Below are 20,371 nucleotides of genomic sequence, written 5' to 3' on the forward strand. Positions count from 1 at the left end.
CCTAGAAATACAAGGCCTGACACCGATGGGACCAGCAACCATTCCCACATATATTTAATCCATAACTTGCCTCTGCCTTTTTCTCAGAACCATCCAAACCTCTTTTCCAAATGAGCAATGAGGACTGCATTCTCTTCTCTACACAGGACATAGATCTGCCAGCCCCAGATGACACATTTAACAGCATTCTCCTGTATTCCTTAAATAAGCTCACCGAAGCTGCAAAATAGTGTGCAAAGCTGTCATGAGGATTCCACTGCACAGCTCCAATGTCCCATTTGCTCTGGCGAGAGATCTTTCGGTGACCTTCGAAAGGGGCATCTAGATTGACGATGTATAAGAATCTGCGGCTAGAGACCAATATCAACATTATAATAGTATAAAAACACAACATCATTAGCATTAAGATAGAAAAGCACAATTGGAATTGCATACAATTTGCAAGCAGTGCTCCAAAAAACCCAAACACACATGGCATTTATTTACTCTGAAAGGCAAAGAAGTGACAAGTGTAACTCAAGGTGGCTATCACACAAAGGGAAGAAGTGTCCCTGTGAGAGTCCCACCTCCAGAGATGGCCTTCCCTACCACATCCATCCATGAGAGTCTGGCCTCCTCCCCTGGATTCAACTCAAACCTGCCCTTCTCCCAGACTTTTCCAATCCCCCAGCTAGGGTTAATTACTAAATTAATTAATTCCACATTACTCCCATTGCATAGTTTGCATTTTGACCGCAGCATTTATCTTGTAGCAGGACTACTAATTTAAGGCTCTTGTCCTGAGTCAACTAAGTGTTCAGAGAATGAATATCTTTTTTTTCTTTTTTTTGAGACAGAGTCTCGCTCTGTCACCCAGGCTGGAGTGCAGTGGTACGATCTCGGCTCACTGCAACCTCCGCTTCCCGAGTTCAAGCGATTCTCCTGCCTCAGCCTTCCAAGTAGCTGGGATTACAGGCACCCACCATCACGCCTAACTAATTTTTGCATTTTTTGTAGAGACGGAGTTTCACCATGTTGGCCAGGCTGATCTCGAACTCCTGACCTCAGGTGATCTACCCGCCGCAGCCTCCCAAAGTACTGGGATTACAGGCACGAGGAACCGTGCCTGGCCGTCTTGAATATCTTTGTATGCTTCACATCACGAGGCACAGTGCTCTGCACTCAACAAATGTGAGTTAAATTAAACATATCACTTATTACTAAGCCAAAATCCTGTAGAAGCAGAAAATCTCAAAATTCCCCTTACTACTCCCTTGTCAAGAAAACTAAACTAAATCTATCAAGAGGGTTAACAATAGCAACAAAAAGGAATAATTAAAATAACATATGAAGTGCCAGTAATATTCAAGGTGCCAATTAACATAAAGGATCTGAAAACAGGGAGGTTCTGCATGCACTTATTTTTTTTTAAGTAAAGTATCCTTGGTGTGTGAATCAACATCTCTGCAGCCATCAGCTATTGATTCTTTGCTAGAGACCACTCCAAGCCCCTGGAGATCAATGAGAATAGGCAAGCTCAAAAATGAAGAAAAAGATTAATTATCCCTGCTCAGAAGAGCCAGGAAATGGCATACAAAACTCTAGGTGGTAGCAGAACTCTGAGGAGAGACGATGGAGGGAGAAGAAGAAAAGCCAGGGGAATACACAATTTCACAGAATTTCCAGGACTTCTAAGAAAGTGCAGAACAAATATCACATAGAATCTCTGGCCTGCTCCAAAGGAATCACCTGATCCTGCGATGGCCAGCTGCCACCGTCCCATCAGAAGAACAACAGGACAAGGCTAGTAGCTATACATGTGAGGTGCGTATCAACAGGGGGGTGCAGAGACCTTACAGGGCAAATGTACAAAGGCAGAAAGTGGGCACTTCAGGGTGAACACACCTGATGGAACATAGGTGTTTATCTTCATTTTCCCCAATGCTCCACTACAATAAGAGTAAAGAAGACAAAAAACCTCCAAAGACAAAGAAAATGAGACAGGAAATGAAAAGCAGATGGACAAATGGTAATCGATCTAAAGAAAGCTAAATAGACCAGCCATGGTGGCTCACAACTCTATTCCCAGCACTTTGGGAGGTCAAGGTGGGCGGATTGCCTCAGGTCAGAAGTGGGAGACCGGCCTGGCCAACATGGTGAAACCCTGTCTCTACTAAAAATACTAAAAAATTAGCTAGACAGGGTGGCAGGCACCTGTAATCCCAGCTACTCAGGAGGCTGAGGCAGGAGAATTGCTTCAACCTGGGTGGCAGAGGTTGCAGTGAGCTGAGATCACGCCACTGCACTCCAGCCTGGGCAATAGGCTGAGACTCCATCTCAAAAAAAAAAAAAAAAAAAAAAAGCTAAATAAAACCAAAGTACATGGAGAGAGAAGTGAGTGCAAAGCAAGTTGCTTCCCCTCAACTGGAGGCTTTAGTCTCAAGACAAGGGCAAGGGGTAGGGCTGGAAAACAACAAGCAGAACAAAACTGGGAGACCTGTTTGAAAGAGCACTAAGGAGGCCGGCACAGTGGCCCACGCCTGTAATCCCAGCACTGTGGGAGGCCGAGGCGGATGGATCACCTGAGGTCGGGAGTTCGAGACTAGCCCGACCAACATGGAGAAACCCTTGGCTAATAAAAAAAAATTAGCCAGGCATGGTGGTGCATGCCTGTAATCCCAGCTACTAGGGAGACTGAGGCAGGAGGATCACCTGAACCTGGGAGGCAGAGGTTGCAGTGAGCCGAGATCGCACCACTACACTCCAGGCTGGGCAACAAAAGCAAAACTCCATCTCAAAAAAAAAAAAAAAAAAAACCACTAAGGAGAGGGTTATGTGTAACCCATCCAGCCAGGTGGCTGCCTCAGTGGAGAGTGGGTGCTATTCTCCCCTAGAGCAGCCCCAGACCTGAGAAGTGGGAAGTGCTGCACTAAGTCATTCCTCTCTCTATGCAGCACTCACAACTCTGCCTTTTCCTCTTCAGAGAGACTTCTCAGGAGAAAATGACCAGCCCAGGAAAAAACAAAAGCAAGCAAACAACAACAAAACCCTGGAGATAATGACATTTGGACATCCACTAACAGGGCATGGTTCCCACCTGATCTCCTCCGCCATCTACCCACTTAAAGAGAGATGCCAGTTGCTCTTTAACATTAGCAGCCAACGATCTCAGTCATTGGAGGATACCTGAAGGATAGAGACTAACACAACACAAAGAAAAAAAGCCTTCATGGTTGGAAGCAGCAACTCACACTGGAACTCTTAGTGCTGCAGGCTGAGGCAGAAGGATCGCTTGACGCCCGGAATTAAGACCAGCCTGGGCAACCTGGCAAGACCCTATCTGCATTAAAAAAAAAAAAAAAATTATAATAAAATAAAATTAGCCAGGTGTGGTACATGTGCCTGTAGTCCCAGCTACTGAGAAGGCTGAGATGGGAGGATTGCTTGCCCAGCAATTCAAGGCTACAGTGAGCCATGATTGCCCCACTGCGCTCCAGCCTAGGTGACAAAACAGAAAAAGAAAAGAAAAAACTCCTCCCTTGCCTCCCCACTGCCCTCCAAAATAATAACAATAAAAAAAAAAGAGAGAAAGGAAGAAGAAAAGAAGGAATTCAAAGGAAACAGCGATAAATGCAGAAGAGAAAAAATCTTGGAACCAATAGTCTCCAAGAGTTAAGAGACAATATAAATAATAATAAACATTAAAACAGAAGTTGAAATTTTTTGAAAATTAAAATAGTTGAAAATTTTTTTTAAATCTGGAAGTAGTGTTAGAAGCTAAAGTTTAGGCCGGGCGCAGTGGCTCACGCCTGTACTCCTAGCACTTTGGGAGGCTGAGGTGTGTGGATTGCCTGAGCTCAGGGGCTTGAGACCAGCCTGGGCAGAATGGTGAAACCCTGTCTCTATTAAGATACAAAAAAGTTAAGTGGGCATGGCAGCAGGAGCCTGTAATCCCAGTTACTTGGGAGGCTGAGGCAGCAGAGTTGCTTGAACCCGGGAGGCGGAGGTTGCAGTGAGCCGACAACACGCCACTGCACTCCAGCCTGGGCAACGGAGTGAAACTCCATCTAAAAAAAAAAAAAAGAAGCTAAAGTTTAAAACTCCCAGAATACAAAACTGACAACAAGGCCAGAAGAAAAGTCATACAAGATATCCAACACTGACTACTAGTAGGAATTCCAACAAGAAAGAATGAGAAGAGAAAATGAGGTCAGGTACGTGGTTCACATCTGTAATTCCAGCACTTTGGGAGGCTGAGGTGGGTGGATCACCCAAGGTCAGGAGTTTGAAATCAGCCTGGCCAATATGGCAAAACCCCATCTCTAATAAAACTACAAAAATTAGCTGGGTGTGGGCCGGGCACGGTGGCTCACGCTTGTAATCCCAGCACTTTGGGAGGCCGAGGCGGGCGGATCACGAGGTCAGGAGATTGAGACCACGGTGAAACCCTGTCTCTACTAAAAATACAAAAAAAAAAAATTAGCCGGGCGTGGTGGCGGGCGCCTGTAGTCCCAGCTACTTGGAGACACTGAGGCAGGAGAATGGCATGAACCCGGGAGGCGGAGCTTGCAGTGAGCCGAGATCACGCCACTGCACTCCAGCCTGGGCGACAGAGCGAGACTCCGTCTCAAAAAAAAAAAAAAAAAAAAAAAAAATTAGCTGGGTGTGGTGGTGCTCACCTGTAATCCCAGCTACCTGGGAGGCTGAGGCATGAGAATCGCTTGAACCCAGGAAGCAGTGGCGGTTGCAGTGAGCCAAGTTTTCATAACTGCACTCCAGCCTTGGTGACAGAGCAAGATTCCGTCTCAAAAAAAAAAAAGAAAATGGGAAAATAAAAGGGAGAAAATGATCAAAGACATAATACAGAAAAATTTCTCTAAACGAAAAGATACAGATTTCCAGATTTGAAGGAGCTTCCAAGGTTCTAAAAAAAATTTCTGTATCTTAATCAGAATGGTGATTACATAAGTATATATGCTTGTAAATTTTAGCTATTTACTTAGGTTTACCACACTTCATACAATTTACTACGCATATTGTAAAATTCAGTATAAGAAAACGCCAGGTGCAGCGCCTCACATCTATAATCCCAGCATTTTGGGGGGCCAAGGCAGGAGAATCACTTGAGCCCAGGAGTTCAAGATCAGCCTGGGCAACATCGGGAGACTCTGCCTCTACAAAAAAAAAAAAAAAAAAAAAAAAAAAATTAGCCAGGCAGGCATGGTGGTACATGCCGGCAGTCCCAGCAGTTTGGAGGTTGAGGTGGAAGGATCACTTGAGCCCTGGAAGTTGAGACTGCAGCGAGCCGTAATCTGCATTCCAGCCTAGGCAACAGAGTGAAACCTTGTCTCAAAACGACAACAACAACAAACCCAATATAAGAAAATGAAAGTTCTAGGTCTTTCAAGAATCACCACACTGTCTTCCACAATGGTTGAACTAATTTACATTCCCATCAACAGTGTAAAAGCATTCCTATTTCTCCACAGCCTCACCAGCATCTGTTGTTTCTTGACTTTTTAATAATTGCCACTCTGACTGGCGAGAGATGGTATCTCATTGTGGTTTTGATTTGCATTTCTCTAATGATCAGTAATGATGAGCTTTTTTTCATACGTTTGTTGGCTGCATAAATGTCTTCTTTGGAGAAGTGTCTGTTCACATCCTTTGCCCACTTTTTAATGGGGTTGTTTTTTTCTTGTAAATTTGTTTAAGTTCCTTGTATATTCTGGATATTAGACCTTTGTCAGATGAATAGGTTGCAAGAATTTTCTCCCATTCTGTAGGCTGTCCGTTCACTCTGATGATAGTTTCTTTTGCTGTGCAGAAGCTCTTTAGTTTAATTAGATCCCATTTGTCAGTTTTTGCTTTTCTTGCAATTGTTTTTGGTGTTTGCGTCATAAAATCTTTGCCCATGCCTATGTCCTGAATGGTACTGCCTAGATTTTCTTCTAGGGTTTTTATAGTTTTGGATTTTACATTTAAGTCTTTAATCCAGTCTTGAGTTTATTTTTTTTATAAGGTTTAAGGAAGGGGTCCAGTTTCCATTTTCTGCATATGGCTAGCCAGTCCTTCCAGCACCACTTGTTAAACAGGGAATCCTTTCCCCATTGATTGTTTTTGTCACGTTTCTCAAAGATCAGATGGTTGTAGATGTGCGGTCTTATTTCTGATATCTCTATTCTGTTCCATTGGTCTGTGTGTCTGTTTTGTACCAATACCATGCTGTTTTGATTACTGTAGCCTTGTAGGATAGTTTGAAGTTGGGCAGTGTGATACCTCCAGCTTTGCTCTTTTTGTTTAGGATTCTCTTGGCTATAGATGCTCTTTTTGGGTTCCGTATGAATTTTATAGTTTTTTCTAATTCTGTGAAGAATGTCAATGGTAGTTTAATGTGACAGCATTGAATCTATAAATTACTTTGGGAGGTATGGCCATTTTCATGATATTGATTCTTCCTATCCATGAACATGGAATGTTTTCCTATTTGCTTCTGTCCTCTCTGATTTCCTTGTACAGTGGTTTGTAGTTCTCCTTGAAGAGGTCCTTCACTTCCCTTGTTAGCTGTATTCCTAGGTATTTTATTCTCTTTGTAACAATTGTGAATGGGAGTTCATTCATGATTTGGCTCTCTGCTTGCCTATTGTTGGTGTATAGGAATGCTTGTGATTTTTGCACATTGATTTCGTATCCTGAAATTTTGCTAAAGTTACTTATCAGCTTAAGAAGCTTTTGGGCTGAGACAATGGGGTTTCCTAGATATAGGATCATGTCACCTGCAAACAGGGACAGTTTGACTTCCTCTCTATTTATTTCTTTTTTCCTTTTTTTTTCTCTCTTCCTATTTGAATATTCATTATTTCTCTTGCCTGATTGCCCTGGCCAGAACTTTCAATACTGTGTTGAATAGAAGTGGTGAGAGAATCCTGAAAGACCTAGAGGCAGAAATACCATTTGACCCAGCAATCCCATTATAGGGTATGTACCCAGAGGAATCTAAATCATTCTATTATAAAGATATGGCCAGGCACGGTGGCTCACGCCTGTAATCCTAGCACTTTGGGAGGCCGAGGTGGGTGGATTGCCTGAGTTCAGGAGTTTGAGACCAGCCTGGGCAACATGGTGAAACCCCGTTTCTACTAAAATATAAAAAATTAGCTAGGCGTGGCAGCGTGCACCTGTAGTCCCAGCTACTCAGGAGGTTGAGGCAGAATTGCTTGAACCCGGGAGGCAGAGGTTGTAGTGAGCAGAGATCATGCCACTGCACTCCAGCCTGGGTGACAGAGCGAGACTCTGTCTTCAAAAAAAATACAAATAAAAATAAAGATACATGCATGCATATGTTCAGTGAAGCACTATTCACAATAGCAAAGACATGGAATCAACCCAAATGCCCACCAATGATAGACTGCATAAAGAAAATGTGGTACATATAAACCATGGAGTACTATGGAGCCATAAAAAGGAACAAGATCATGTCCTTTGCAGGGACATGGATGGAGCTGGAAGCCATTATCCTCAGCAAACTAACACAAGAACAGAAAACCAAATACCACATGTTCCCGCTTATAAGTGTGAGCTGAATAGTGAGAACACATGGACACAGGAAGAGGAACAATGCACATTGGGACTTGTTGGGGGCCCAGGGGGAAGGAGAGCATTGGGATAAAGAGCTAATGCATGTGGGGCTTAATACCTAAGTGATGGGTTGACAGGTGCAGGAGACCACCATAGCACACGTTTACCTACATAACAAACCTGCACATCCTGCACATGTACCCTGGAACTTAAAATTAAATTAAATGTTTTTAAAAAAGAAAAGAAAATACTTCAAGAGGCCAAGGCAGAGGCAGATGGATTCCTTGAGTCTGGGATGTCAAGACTGCAGTGAGCCAAGATCACATCAGTGACTACACTCCAGCCTGGGCGATAGAGTGAGACCTTGTCTCAAAAGAAAAAAAGGGAAAAAGGGAGAAAGAGAGAAAGGGTGAGAGAGAGAGAGAGAGAATATGAAATGAGGCCAAGGTGAGAGGATTGCTTGAGCCCAGCAGTTCAAGACCAGCCTGGGCAACAAAGCAAGACCCCCATCTCTAAAAAAAAGAAAAAACAGAAAGAAAATGAAATATAAAGATTCAAGATCATGTTGAAAAATAGTAAAAATGTATGCCAGGCACGGTGGCTCACGCCTGTAATCCCAAGACTTTGGGAGAACGAGCCGGGCGGATCACTAGGACAGGAGTTCAAGATCAGCCTGGCCAATATGGTGAAACCCCATCTCTACTAAAAATACAAAAATTAGCTGGGCATGGTGGCAGGCGCCTATAATCCCAGGTACTCAGGAGGCTATAATCCCAGGCACGAGAATCACTTGAAACCGGAAGGCAGAGGTTGCAGTGAGTCGAGATCGTGCCACTGCACTCCAGCCTGGGCAACAAGAGCGAAACACCATCTCAAAAAAAAAAAAAAAAAAAAAATGAGTAGGGAGCTGGAGGCAGAAAACAGATACCAACTTTCCCTTATCTAGGCACCCAGTATGACACACAAAAAAATGATATCAATAATTTTCTCCAGGGAGGTGGCCAGAGGTAGGAAGGAAATTTACTTGTCATTGTATATCCTTCTGAAATTTTTACATGTTTACCATGTTGTATGCTTTTTTAAAAAAGGTAAATTAAAACACAATTTCAAAATAAAGTAATGAAGCTGACAGAAAAGAAAATATTTTCACTGATTTGTAAATGGGTTCATAAACAACTACATTAATGAAAACAGTGGATCCTAGAGGTAAGGACTGTACTCGAGAGCAACACAAAAGGGAAAGGGGATCATGACCATGAAAAAAAATGTTTGGCAGGGTACGGCGGCTCACACCTGTAATCCCAGCACTTTAGGAGGCACTTTGGGAGGCCAAGGCAGGTGGATCACCTGAGGTCAGGAGTTCGAGGTCAGCCTGGCCAACATGTTGAAACCCTGTCTCCGCTAAAAATACAAAAAATGAGCTGGGCGTGGTGGCACGCGCCTATAATCCCAGCCACCTGGGAGGCTGAGGCAGGAGAATCACTTGAACACAGGAGGCAGAGGTTGCAGTGAGCTGAGATCGCGCCATTGCACTCCAGCCTGGGCGACAAGAGCAAAACTCCGTCTAAAAAAAAAAAAAAAAAAAAAAAAATGGGCCGGGCGCGGTGGCTCAAGCCTGTAATCCCAGCACTTTGGGAGGCCGAGGCGGGCGGATCACGAGGTCAGGAGATCGAGACCATCCTGGCTAACACAGTGAAACCCCATCTCTACTAAAAATACAAAAAATTAGCCGGACGTGTTGGCGGGCGCCTGTAGTCCCAGCTACTCGGGAGGCTGAGGCAGGAGAATGGCATGAACCCGGGAGGCAGAGCTTGCAGTGAGCCGAGATCGCGCCATTGCACTCCCGCCTGGGAGACAGAGCAAGACTCCGTCTCAAAAAAAAAAAAAAAAAAAAAAATTTTAGTTGAGATGGGGTCTTGCTGCGTTGACCAGGCTAGTCTTGAACTCCTTGGCTCAAGTGATCTTCCTGCCTCAGCTTCGCAAGTAGCTGGGACTACAGGCCATGCCTGGCTTGATTATTACATTTTATTCCAATAGTACAATGTTAGGGTTATTAGAAAAGCAGAGATGGCCCTTAATTGCCACAGTCTTAAAAATTTTGAGCCAGAAGATGCTACAGAAACTATGTCATTCAGTTCCTTCATGATGAAATCAAATTCCTTCATGAGAAAACCAAAGTCCAGTTAAGCCAAACTGAATAAATGGCCAGGGGCTCACAGTTAGTGGCACCGTCAAACTGGAACTCAGATTCCTTCAATCCTAGGAACCACCTGCTTCACCAAAATAGATTACATCCTTCAGGTATGTAGTAGCAAACATCCTTCGGTCTTGTAGTAAACAGAAAACTGCAGTTTCAAATTCAAGCTACCAGTCACTAAAACTTCAAAGGTGTTTTATTGCTTACCTATTAGGACAGAGATTAAAATAAACTGCAAATAATCCCTCCAAGTAGCCCTGAGGCAAACAAGATATCAGAACTAAACCCTATGATCATAATCCTTAAATATAAGAATAGCTTCCAAATTCCCAGAAACCCCGATTTGCAATTCGTTTCCAGAAATCGTAGCAGGCAAACTCGGCAAGCTCACTTACCCAGAAAGCACTGCATGCTGCCCAAGACAGTCCACAGACATCGCAGTTGCCTGAGAGAGAGAACACAGAGTCAGCGCTGCCAGCAAACCCAGCTGGAGATAGAAGGCAGAGGTCTCTGTGGCTCTTCCTCTTCCTATCTCCCAAGAAGTCCCCAGTTCACAGGTATCATTAGTTCTCTACAGTGGATGCTTTTACCCACCCACTTCTAATTTGCAACCAAATTTCACATTCAGTTTTTTTATTTTTTGTAGAGACAGGGTCTTCCTATGTTGCCCAGGCTGGACTCGAACTCCTGGTCTCAAGTGATCCTCCCATCTCAGCCTCCCAAGTACACGTTCATTTTTGACAACAGGGCAGTTGCTATCTATTACCCCCACACCAAGACTACACACAACCAAGCTGGTACATTCTAAATTAAAAAGACAGGTTGGGCGGGGTGGCTCACACCTGTAATCCCAGCACTTTGGGAGGCCAAGGCAGGCAGATCACCTGAGGTCAGGAGTTCAAGACCAGCTTGGCCAACATGGTGAAACCCTGTCTCTACTAAAAATACAAAAATTAGCCCAGTGTTGTGGTGGGCACCTGTAATCCCAGCTATTCAGGAGGATGAGGCAGGAGAATCGCTTGAACCCGGGAGGTGGAGGTTGCAGTGAGTTGAGATCGAGCCACTGCACTCCAGCCTGAGCAACAGAGTGAGACTCCATCTCAAAAAAATAAATAAAAATAAATACATTGAAGAGACAGAAGTCCTGGAGCCCATGGAGAGGCTGACTAGCTCAGAGAAAACGGCAGCTACTATGTACAAAGAGCCTTCTTCCAACTGAAACCTAACCTGGACACCCCCACCCCACACACACCCAAGACACCCGTGACTTTCCAAAGGGCATGGACTTCTCCTCAAGCCATATGGCAGCTGGCAATATTCAAACACCACCTCTGCTGAATCCAAGGTCATATGCTTGATACTGACATCCCCAGGTCACATTCACTCTGAAATTTCTAGTGCATTTAACTGGTTTCTATTTCCTGGGTCTCCCAATTCCCAGGGAGCACTATCACATCGTTTCAGGACTCAATGTCTAACTCCCAAGAGACAGCACTGAGTCCAAAGAATGTGCATTCAGGCTGAGCACAAGGCTTATTTTAATTCGGGCAGTTATTGCCCTGAATTTCTTTGGACAAGTTCAAATCCTGCTGCACTCTCATGCCAGTATCATGAAACAGTTTGTGCCACTGTTTGGTTATTAAATGCTCTAAGTTCTCTCCAAGAGAGTATCAATGAAGAATCCATTTTATACATTCTGCCACAATCACAAATCACAAATGGTAAGCACATTCTTTCCCTCACCCTTGCTGGCCTTATTTAGTGGGTTTCTCAAGTCGTCTACCCTCAAGAAACATCATAAGTAGTATTGGCGACAAGAAGCCAGAGTACTCTCACCAGAGGCTGCAAAGTGATTAATATGCATCCTTCACTGCACAAGAGTCAGGAGCAGAGAGAAGCCCAGAAGGAAAGGCAGGCAGTGAAATGAGATGCCATTTCCAGGATTTCTCTGTGCAATTTACAGACAGTAAGGAGATGATAAGGAGGGCAAGACGGTTCCTCCAACAAGACCTGTGTAATCTTTCTGGGGAGTCTGTGGTATAGGCAGAATCCTAACAGATAGCCCCCAAGATTCCAGGCCCTTGGTATATACACACCTTTTCCCTGCTATTCAACATTCACTGAACACGAATCTAGCTACTATTGGGAAGGGATTTTACGGATATAATTAAGGTCCCAATCAGTTGATCTTAAGACAGAACTCGGCCGGGCACGGTGGCTCATGCCTGTAATCCTGGAAATTTGGGAGGCCAAGGCGGGTGGATCACCGGAGGTCAGGAGTTCGAGACCAGCCTGGCCAACATGGTGAAACCTCATCTCTACTAAAAATACAAAAATTAGCCAGGCGTGGTGGCAGGCACCTGTAATCCCAGCTACTCAGGAGGCTGAGGCAGGAGAATCACTTGACCCTGGGAAGCAGAGGTTGCAGTAAGCCGAGACACGCCATTGCACTCCACCTTGGGCAATAAAGCGAGACTCGGTCTCAAAAAAAAAAAAAAAAAAAGATAGAAAGCCCTCAAACAACCCAAATGTCCACCAATGGAGGAACAGATAAACAAAATGTGGTACAGACATATAATGGAATATTATTCAGCCTTAAAAGGGAAGGAAATTCTGATACATGCTACAACATGGATGAAGCTTGGAAACATGCTGAGTATCCCAGATGCAAAAGGACAAATATTAAATGACTCCACCTAAAGCAGATGAACTCATAGAAACAAAAAGTAGAATGGAGGTTGCCAGGGTCTGGGGAAGTAGAGAATGCGGAGTTACTGTTTAATGGGTACAGAGCTCCTATTTGGGATGATGAAAAGTTAGAGGATGCGGAGACTGAGAGACTGAGTCTCATCAGCCCTTTAAATCTACATCTAGATGTTAGAGATAGGAAGTCACAGATTAAAAGGGGGAGAGATTCAACATGAAGATTATCATTGCTGGCTGCAAAGACAGAAGGACATGGCAAGGACCTGAGACAGCATGTAGGAGCTGAGAGTGCCTGGACTTCTGACCTACAGAACTGTGAGCTAATAAATGGATGTTGTTTTAAGATGCTAAATCTGGGCCGGGTGCAGTGGCTCACATCTGTAATCCCAGCACTTTGGGAGGCCAAGGCAGGCGGATCACCTGAGGTAAGGAGTTCAAGACCAGCCTGGCCAACATGGTGAAACCCCATTTCTACTAAATACACAAAAATTAGCCAGGTGTGGTGGCACGCACCTGTAGTCCCAGCTGCTCGGGAGGCCGAGGTAGGAGGATCGCTTGAACCCAGGAGGTGGAGGCTGCATGCAGTGAGCTGAGATCTTGCCACTGCACTCCAGCCTGGGCAACAGGGCAAGACTCTGTCTCAAAAACAAAACAAAACAAAACAAAAAAATGGCAAATAGACTATCGTAACTCACTCATATCAGAGGAAGTTATTTAAAAAAAGAAAAACTACCACCACAACACTACCTATGTGATTTTCCCCACCACTACCCTAGAAAAAACAGGTTACCACCGTGTTTGCAGGAGCACAGTGAGGAAGGTTACACTAAGCTGTCCCAAAGAAGGAATGGAGAAAGGGAACACTGAGCAGAGGAAGTGAAAATGACCTAACCAGAGAAAGTGAGTGCTTTGTTGGGGAAACGAGTCTGCAATCAGAGCCCTCTCCACCCTCAGCACACCAGGTGGGGAATTCTAGACGTGGGTTAAGAACCACGGGACTGTGGGATTTCTGTATGACCACACTGCAAGTGAGGAGGGGAAGCCCTGCAATGACTGAGAAAGAATTTCCCAGCCGTCTGAAGAAAGGTGCCTGCTGCGGATTAAAAACAGGTTAGAGATGTAAAGTGGCATTTTATATCCACTTACAGATTAAATTTAAATTGGCTACATATATATACATATATATATATATAAAATACATATTTGTTTTGTTTTTTGAGACAGAGTCTCGCTCTGTCACCCAGGCTGGAGTGCAATGGAACGATCTTGGCTCACTGCAACCTCCTCCTCCTGGGTTCAAGTGATTCTCAGGTCTCAGCCTCCCAAGTAGGTGGGATTACAGGTGCATGCCACTACGCCCGGCTAATTTTGTGTATTTTTAGTAGAAACGGGGTTTCACTGTGTTAGCCAGGATGGTCTCAGTCTCGACCCTGTGATCCCACCTCAGCCTCCCAAAGTACTGGGATTACAGGTGTGAGCCACTGCACCCAGCCTGTTTTTTGTTTGTTTGTCTGAGACGGAGTTTCACTCTTGTTGCCCAGGCTGGAGTGCAATGGCATTAGCTCACTGCAACCTCTGCCTCCCGGGTTCAAGCGATTCTCCTGCCTCAGCCTCCCAAGTAGCTGAGATTACAGGCATGTGCCACCACGCCCGGTTCATTTTTGTATTTTTAGGGTTTCACCTTGTTTCTCAGGCTAGTCTCTCGAACTCCTGACCTAAGGTGATCGCCAGCTCAGCCTCTCAAAGTGTCACACAGGTTGGAGTACAGTGGCACGATCTCAGCTCACTGCAGCCTCAAACTCCTAGATTCAAATGATGCTCCCACCTCAGCCTGCTAATTTTTGTGAGGTTTTGGGGGGTTTTCTTGAGACAGGGTCTCAATTTTTTGCCCAGGCCGGAGTGCAATGGCTCAATCTCAGCTCACTGCAACCTCCGCCTCCTGGGTTCAAGTGATCCTGCCACCTCAGCCTCCCAAATACCTGGGACCACAGGCGCATGCCACCACACCCAGCTAATTTTTTGTATTTTTAGTAGAGATGGGGTTTCACCATGCTGCCTAGGCTGGTCTAGACCTCCTTTCCCTATTGTTAATTTTTGTCAACTTTGTCAAAGATCAGTTGGTTGTAGGTATGTAGCTTTATTTCTGTGTTCTCTATTCTGTTCCATTGGTCTATATGTCTAGTTTTGTAGCAGTACCATGCTGTTTGAGTTACCACAGCCTTGTAGTATAATTTAAAGGCACGCAATGTGACACCTTGTCATTTGTCATTTCACTTAATTCTACTTATCATCTAAGTCCCAAGACATACCTCCCCTAAGAAGGTCTCCCAGAATGGCGTGAACCCAGGAGGCGGAGCTTGCAGTGAGCCGAGATGCGCCACTGCACTCCAGCCTGGGCAACAGAGAGAGACTCTGTCTCAAAAACAAACAAACAAACAAACAAAAAAAACCCAGCTCTCCCAGGGACCTAAGCAGGTTCTACCTTTTCCAAAAGCACTTTCTCTGCCCCTCCATCACAGAACTTGCCACAACTTGCTTTGTGTTTAGTTATTGCTATACACATCTTTTTTCTCCCGCTAGCTGATGAGCCCCTGCTGAGCATGGTCTCTTCCATTTCTCCCAGAGCACCCAGCAAGGTGCTTTGTACACAGAGGTGCTCTGTAAAAATCTGCAGTATGAAAGATGGTTAGGCCGGGCGCAGTGGCTCACGCTTGTAATCCCAGCACTTTGGGAGGCCGAGGCGGGCGGATCACGAGGTCAGGAGATGGAGACCACGGTGAAACCCCGTCTCTACTAAAAATACAAAAAAATTACCCGGGCGTGGTGGCGGGCGTCTGTAGTCCCAGCTACTCGGGAGGCTGAGGTAGGAGAATGGCGTGAACCGGGAAGGCGGAGCTCGCAGTGAGTCGAGATCGCGCCACTGCACTCCAGCCTGGGTGACAGAGACAGACTATGTCTCAAAAAAAAAAAAAAAAACCACACACACACACACACACACAAAATTGTGGGGCTTGGTGGTGTGCACCTGTACTCACAGCTACTCAGGAGACTGAGGTGGGAAAATCACTTGATACCATAAGGTTGAGGCTGAGGTGAGCCAAGATTGCACCACTGCATTCCAGCCTGGGCAACAGAGTAAGACCCTGTCTTACACATATATACATATATATTTTTTGTATTTTTTTAGAAAATACATATATGTATATATACATATATGTATGTATTTTTTTCTTTTTTTTTAGACGGAGTCTTACTCTGTCGCCCAGGCTGGCATACAGTGGGGAGATCTTGGCTCACTGCAACCTCTGCCTCCCAGGTTCAAGCGATTCTCCTGCCTCAGCCTCCCAAGTAACTGGGATTACAGGTGCGTGCCACCACAGCTGGCTAATTTTTGTATCTTTAGTAGAGATGGGTTTTCACCATGTTGGCCAGGCTGGTCTCAAACTCCTGACCTCAGGTGATCTGCCTACCTCAGCCTCCCAAAGTGGTGGGATTACAGGCGTGAGCCACCACACCTGGCCATATATGTATATTTTTTAGGCCAGGCACGGTGGCTCACACCTGTAATCCCAGCACTTTGGGAAGCTGCAGCAGGAAAATCGCTTGAACCCAGGAGTTCAACACCACCTGGGCAAGATACAGAGACTCCTATCCCTATTTAAAAAAAATGCAAAATGAAAGAAATTTGAATATTGTTAATAAAAAAATTTTTAATAAAATTATTATTGAAAAGATGTGGAGCGTTTTGAAAAGTTTATTGCTCCTATTCATAAAGGCATTATGAAGAGTTTTAACTTTTTCTTTCTACATTAACAAAATAGTTAATAAAATGGGTTCCTGCCCCTTCCAATCATCACCAGAATCACCCACAAAACCATGCTAATTCACATAAAGAGGAAGCCTTGTAAATAGAAAAACCAGAACAAAAAAACAGAAACTCCCGCAAGGCAGTAAAATTACCCAATTTACTTTGTTCTCTTACTATGACAACTGCTGTTGAGGTTTAATTATTTGCTATGACTTCATAGCATCCTAATATATGTGTCAGCACCCTCTCTGCAGGTCTCTTCAATTACATCTCTATAAAGAGGCAGGGGTGAGACTACCTGGGTTTCTGTGAAAATTAAAGGGTTTGCAGATTAGTAGCTTCCAAATTAGCAAGCTTAGAGGCATGATACACAATTCTATTCTGTCCTAGTCCCCAGTGAAAGCAATTAACAAGAAAGAAAACAGGAATATGGTTCCTTTTCCCTAGGAGTCTGGCGCCTCCCTAGGGAGAGCAGGTCTCATGGAGACTCCGTGCTGACAGTACTTAGGGATCCTTAATCCAAATGCTACCGCTCAAATTCTCAATAGAAGCTACTGATCAGAGGGCACCACAGAGCAAAATGGTGGGTAGCTCCTCCACTCACTCATTCTCTGGCAAAAGACAGGATGGGGTTTCGGAAAGAAGAAACCACATCACCCACTTATACTAATCCAGATCTCCCTCAGTATGAATCACCTGTGCCTGGCACAGTGTATACCTGATGGGAGCTCACTAAATCCTTGTTGAATAAATGAGCGAATAAAAGTGTGGCACACAGAAGGTATTCGATAAATATTAGTTGAATAAACGAAGAGAATGGCCGGGCACAGTGGCTCACACCTGTAATCCCAATATTTTGGGAGGCCAAAGTGGGAGAATCGCCTGAGGCCAGGAGTTCAAGACCAGCCTGGGCAACACAAAGAGACCCTGTCTCTACAAAAAATAATAGGCCAGGTGTAGTGGCTCACACCTGTAATCCCAGCACTTTGGGAGGCCAAGGCAGATGGATCACTTGAGGCCAGGAGTTCAAGACCAGCCTGGCCAACAGAGCGAAACCCCGTCTCTAGAAAAAACACAAAACTTAGCCGGGCATGGTGGCACGCGCCTGTAATCCCAGCTACTCGGGAGGCCGAGGCACAAGAATCGTTTGAACCTGGGAGGCAGAGGTTGCAGTGAATCGAGATCATGCCACTACACTACAGTCTGGGTCATACAGTGAGACTCTGTCTCAAAAAAAAAAGGTAAATAAATTTAAAATTGAAGAGAATCACCAAGACACTGTCCTAGGTGCTGGGGAAGAGGGGATGTATATGACAGGTTCAGAGCTACCCACTATGAGTAAAGTAGTCCAATGAGCTAAACAAAGGCTCTGGGGTAGGATCCAGCATCCAAATCCCAATGCCATTGGCCACATTATCGGAAGCGTTAGCCAAGTCACTGGGATCAGTCAAAAGGGGATCGGTTTCCACTTTTGAAAAAAGGAATAACACCTACTTACCTTGCATGGTTATTTTATGAATTAGAAAAAGACGTAGATAAAGCGCCTCGAAGGAGGCCTGGCATATGTAAGACATGGCAAAGAAAAATGATAAAACTCTTTAGTAAGTGCTAACATTTCTTGAGGGTTACCATGCACACTTGGTTACTTGAAGGTTACTGTGCCACATATCCTAAACATATGACCACATAAAATCTTCACTTGAGACTGTGCTCAGTGGATCACACCTGTAATCCCGATACTTTGGGAGGCTGAGGCAGGGGGGTCGCTTGAGCCCAGGAGTTCCATACCAGCCTGGACAACACAGGGAGACCCCGTCTCTACAAAAAAAAAATGAAAATTTAGTCGGGCGTGTTGGCGTGCGCCTGCAGTCCCAGCTACTAGGGAGGCTGAGGTGGGAGGATAGCTTGAGTCTGGGAGGTTAAGGCTGAGCGGAGATTCACGCCTCTGCACTCAAGCCTGGGTGACAGAGCAAGACCCTGTCTCAAATAAAATAAAACAGGCCAGGCGCGGTGGCTCACGCCTGTAATCCCAGCACTTTGGGAGGCCAAGGCGGGTGGATCACTTGAGGTCAGGAGTTTGAAACCAGCCTGACCAACAAGGTGAAACCCCGTCTCTGCTAAAAATACAACAATTAGCTGGGCATGGTGGTGCACACCTATAATCCCAGCTACTTGGGAGGCTGAGGCAGGAGAATAGCTTGAACCCGGGAGGCAGAGGTTGCAGTGGGCCAAGATGGCACCACTGCACTCCAGCCTGGGCAACAGAGTGAGATTCCATCTCAAAAAAAAATAATAAAATAAAATAGAAAATTAAAAAATAAAATATTTATGCCAATCTTGTAAGTACGACGATCTCCCTTCTACAGGTGAGAAAACTGACGTGTAGGAAGTGATGACACGGCAGGGGCTGCGGGATTCGAACTCAGGCAACACGTGCAGTGTCACTCGTATCTACTACACGGTATTTTCCACTATGATGGCATTAAGAACCACTTAATCGCGTAGACGCTGCAACGGGCACTTTGAAAACAGTGTTTCATCGAATTCACCCCAGCAGGGCTAGGTCCACGCAGCTGAGGCTCAGAGGAGTCCCGCGACTTGCCTTAAGTCGCTACACGCGGCTAGGGCCTCGGGGAGCCGTCATCCCCTCGCTCCGTACCCTGATCGTGGGAAGCCTCCCCTCAGCACTCACGGTGCGCAGTCTCTGCCTCAGTGTCACAAGGCGGATCCCACTCCCCTATCCGCGCAGGGAGCCCCGAAACTCCGTCCGTGCCCGCCCCGATTGCCCCCAATGGTCGTCTTCCCTCACTTGACCGGGTCTAAGAGGTCGCGTAAGCCCCGCCCACCTCCTCAGTTCGGGGCCGAGGGTCTCCCCGTAGCCCCCGAGACGGAAGCAGCCGCGTGGGGGAGGGGAAGCGGGGAGGACGCATGCCCAGAGGGCTCCACTCGGCCTCCAGCTCACCTGGGAGTCACGAAACTCTACAACCACGTTCTCACTGCTCCATCGCGCCGCCATCTCCCCCGCCCGGCGGCCACGGCCCCAGGATGGCGCCCTCCCACCCCGCCGTCCCCAGTATCCCGGGACCGTGCGCCCCACTCAGCCAGAGAATCAGCCCCGACACGCCCCGTGCCCCGGTTGCTCCTGAACGCAAGCCATTGGTTGACCCAAGAATAGGCTCCGCCCCTTCTTCCTGGGTCCTCCAATTGCTGCACCGCGCCTGCCACAAACAGGCACGCCCCCGCTCACTTCCGTCACTCGGTTTGAGTCACCCACGCTCCTCGCGGTTGCGGGCACTCCCCCTGCTGCGAGCTCTGCCGGGAGTTGTAGTCCAAGCTCGAGCAAGCGTGGGTGACCCGGGAAGGGCTCGCAGGTTTGGGTTTGGGTGAGGTGAGGTGCCTGTTGTCCTCACTAGCTCCTCGCTGGAGTCCCCAGCATTCGTCCAGACCCAGTCTACAAATCAAAATCAACGTTCGGGGCGGGTGCGGTGACTCAACGCCTGTAATCCTAGTACTTTGGGAGGCCGAGGTCAGGAGTTCCAGACCAGCCTAAACAACATGGTGATACCCCGTCTCTACTAAAAATACAAAAATTAGCCGGGTGTGGTGGCGGGCGCCTGTAATCCCAGCTACTTGGGAGGCTGGGGCAGGAGAATCGCTTGAACCCGGGAGGCGGAGACTGCAGTGAGCCGAAATCAGGCCATTGTACTCCAGCCTGGGTGACAAGAGCGAGACTCCGTCTAGAAAAAAAAAAAAGAAAGAAAAATCAACGTTCGTGCAAACCGAAGATACCTCTTCTCTTGATGCCTATCCCATCGAGATATTTAAAAGTCTGCATGTGCAATTTATTGTTTCATAAAATACGGCAGCGCCTCCCGTAACAATGAAGGTAGACTTAAATGTGAGAACCAGCTGTTTTCTTGATCTGCAGTCCAATGCTCTACCTCTGAGCTATATACCCCCTCCTGCAATCCAGCTGTTTTCTTTTCTTTTCTTTTTCTTTTGAGACGGAGTCTTGCTCAGTCACCCAGGCTGGAGTGCAGTGCCGCGATCTCGGCTCACTGCAAGCTCGGCCTCCCGAGTTCAAGCCATTCTTCTGCCTCCGC

At 46.1% G+C, this 20,371-nt stretch overlaps 1 protein-coding gene across 12 annotated transcripts in view; it reads right to left on the minus strand.

The window, feature by feature from the left end:
* WDR59 (WD repeat domain 59) overlaps positions 1–19,435 on the minus strand; it is a 101,763-nt gene extending 82,328 nt beyond the window's left edge. For 3 of the 12 annotated variants that reach the window (XM_063612423.1, XM_063612419.1, XM_063612425.1), the window contains exons 1-3: positions 19,231–19,383; positions 10,150–10,199; positions 215–350 (exon numbers count right to left, since the gene is read on the minus strand). In XM_063612423.1, the coding sequence (XP_063468493.1) occupies positions 215–350; positions 10,150–10,199; positions 19,231–19,284 (240 nt within the window). In that variant the 5' untranslated portion in view covers positions 19,285–19,383. Of the gene's footprint in view, positions 1–214; positions 351–10,149; positions 10,200–12,973; positions 13,096–17,993; positions 18,082–19,230 lie in introns of those variants that run through there. The other 9 variants (XM_055299485.2, XM_063612424.1, XM_063612420.1 and 6 more) reach the window with 8 other exon arrangements.
* Between the last annotated feature and the right edge of the window lie 936 nt (positions 19,436–20,371).

Source organism: Symphalangus syndactylus, chromosome 11 (assembly GCF_028878055.3).
Source record: "Symphalangus syndactylus isolate Jambi chromosome 11, NHGRI_mSymSyn1-v2.1_pri, whole genome shotgun sequence".
In the NCBI taxonomy this organism is placed as follows: domain Eukaryota; kingdom Metazoa; phylum Chordata; class Mammalia; order Primates; family Hylobatidae; genus Symphalangus; species Symphalangus syndactylus.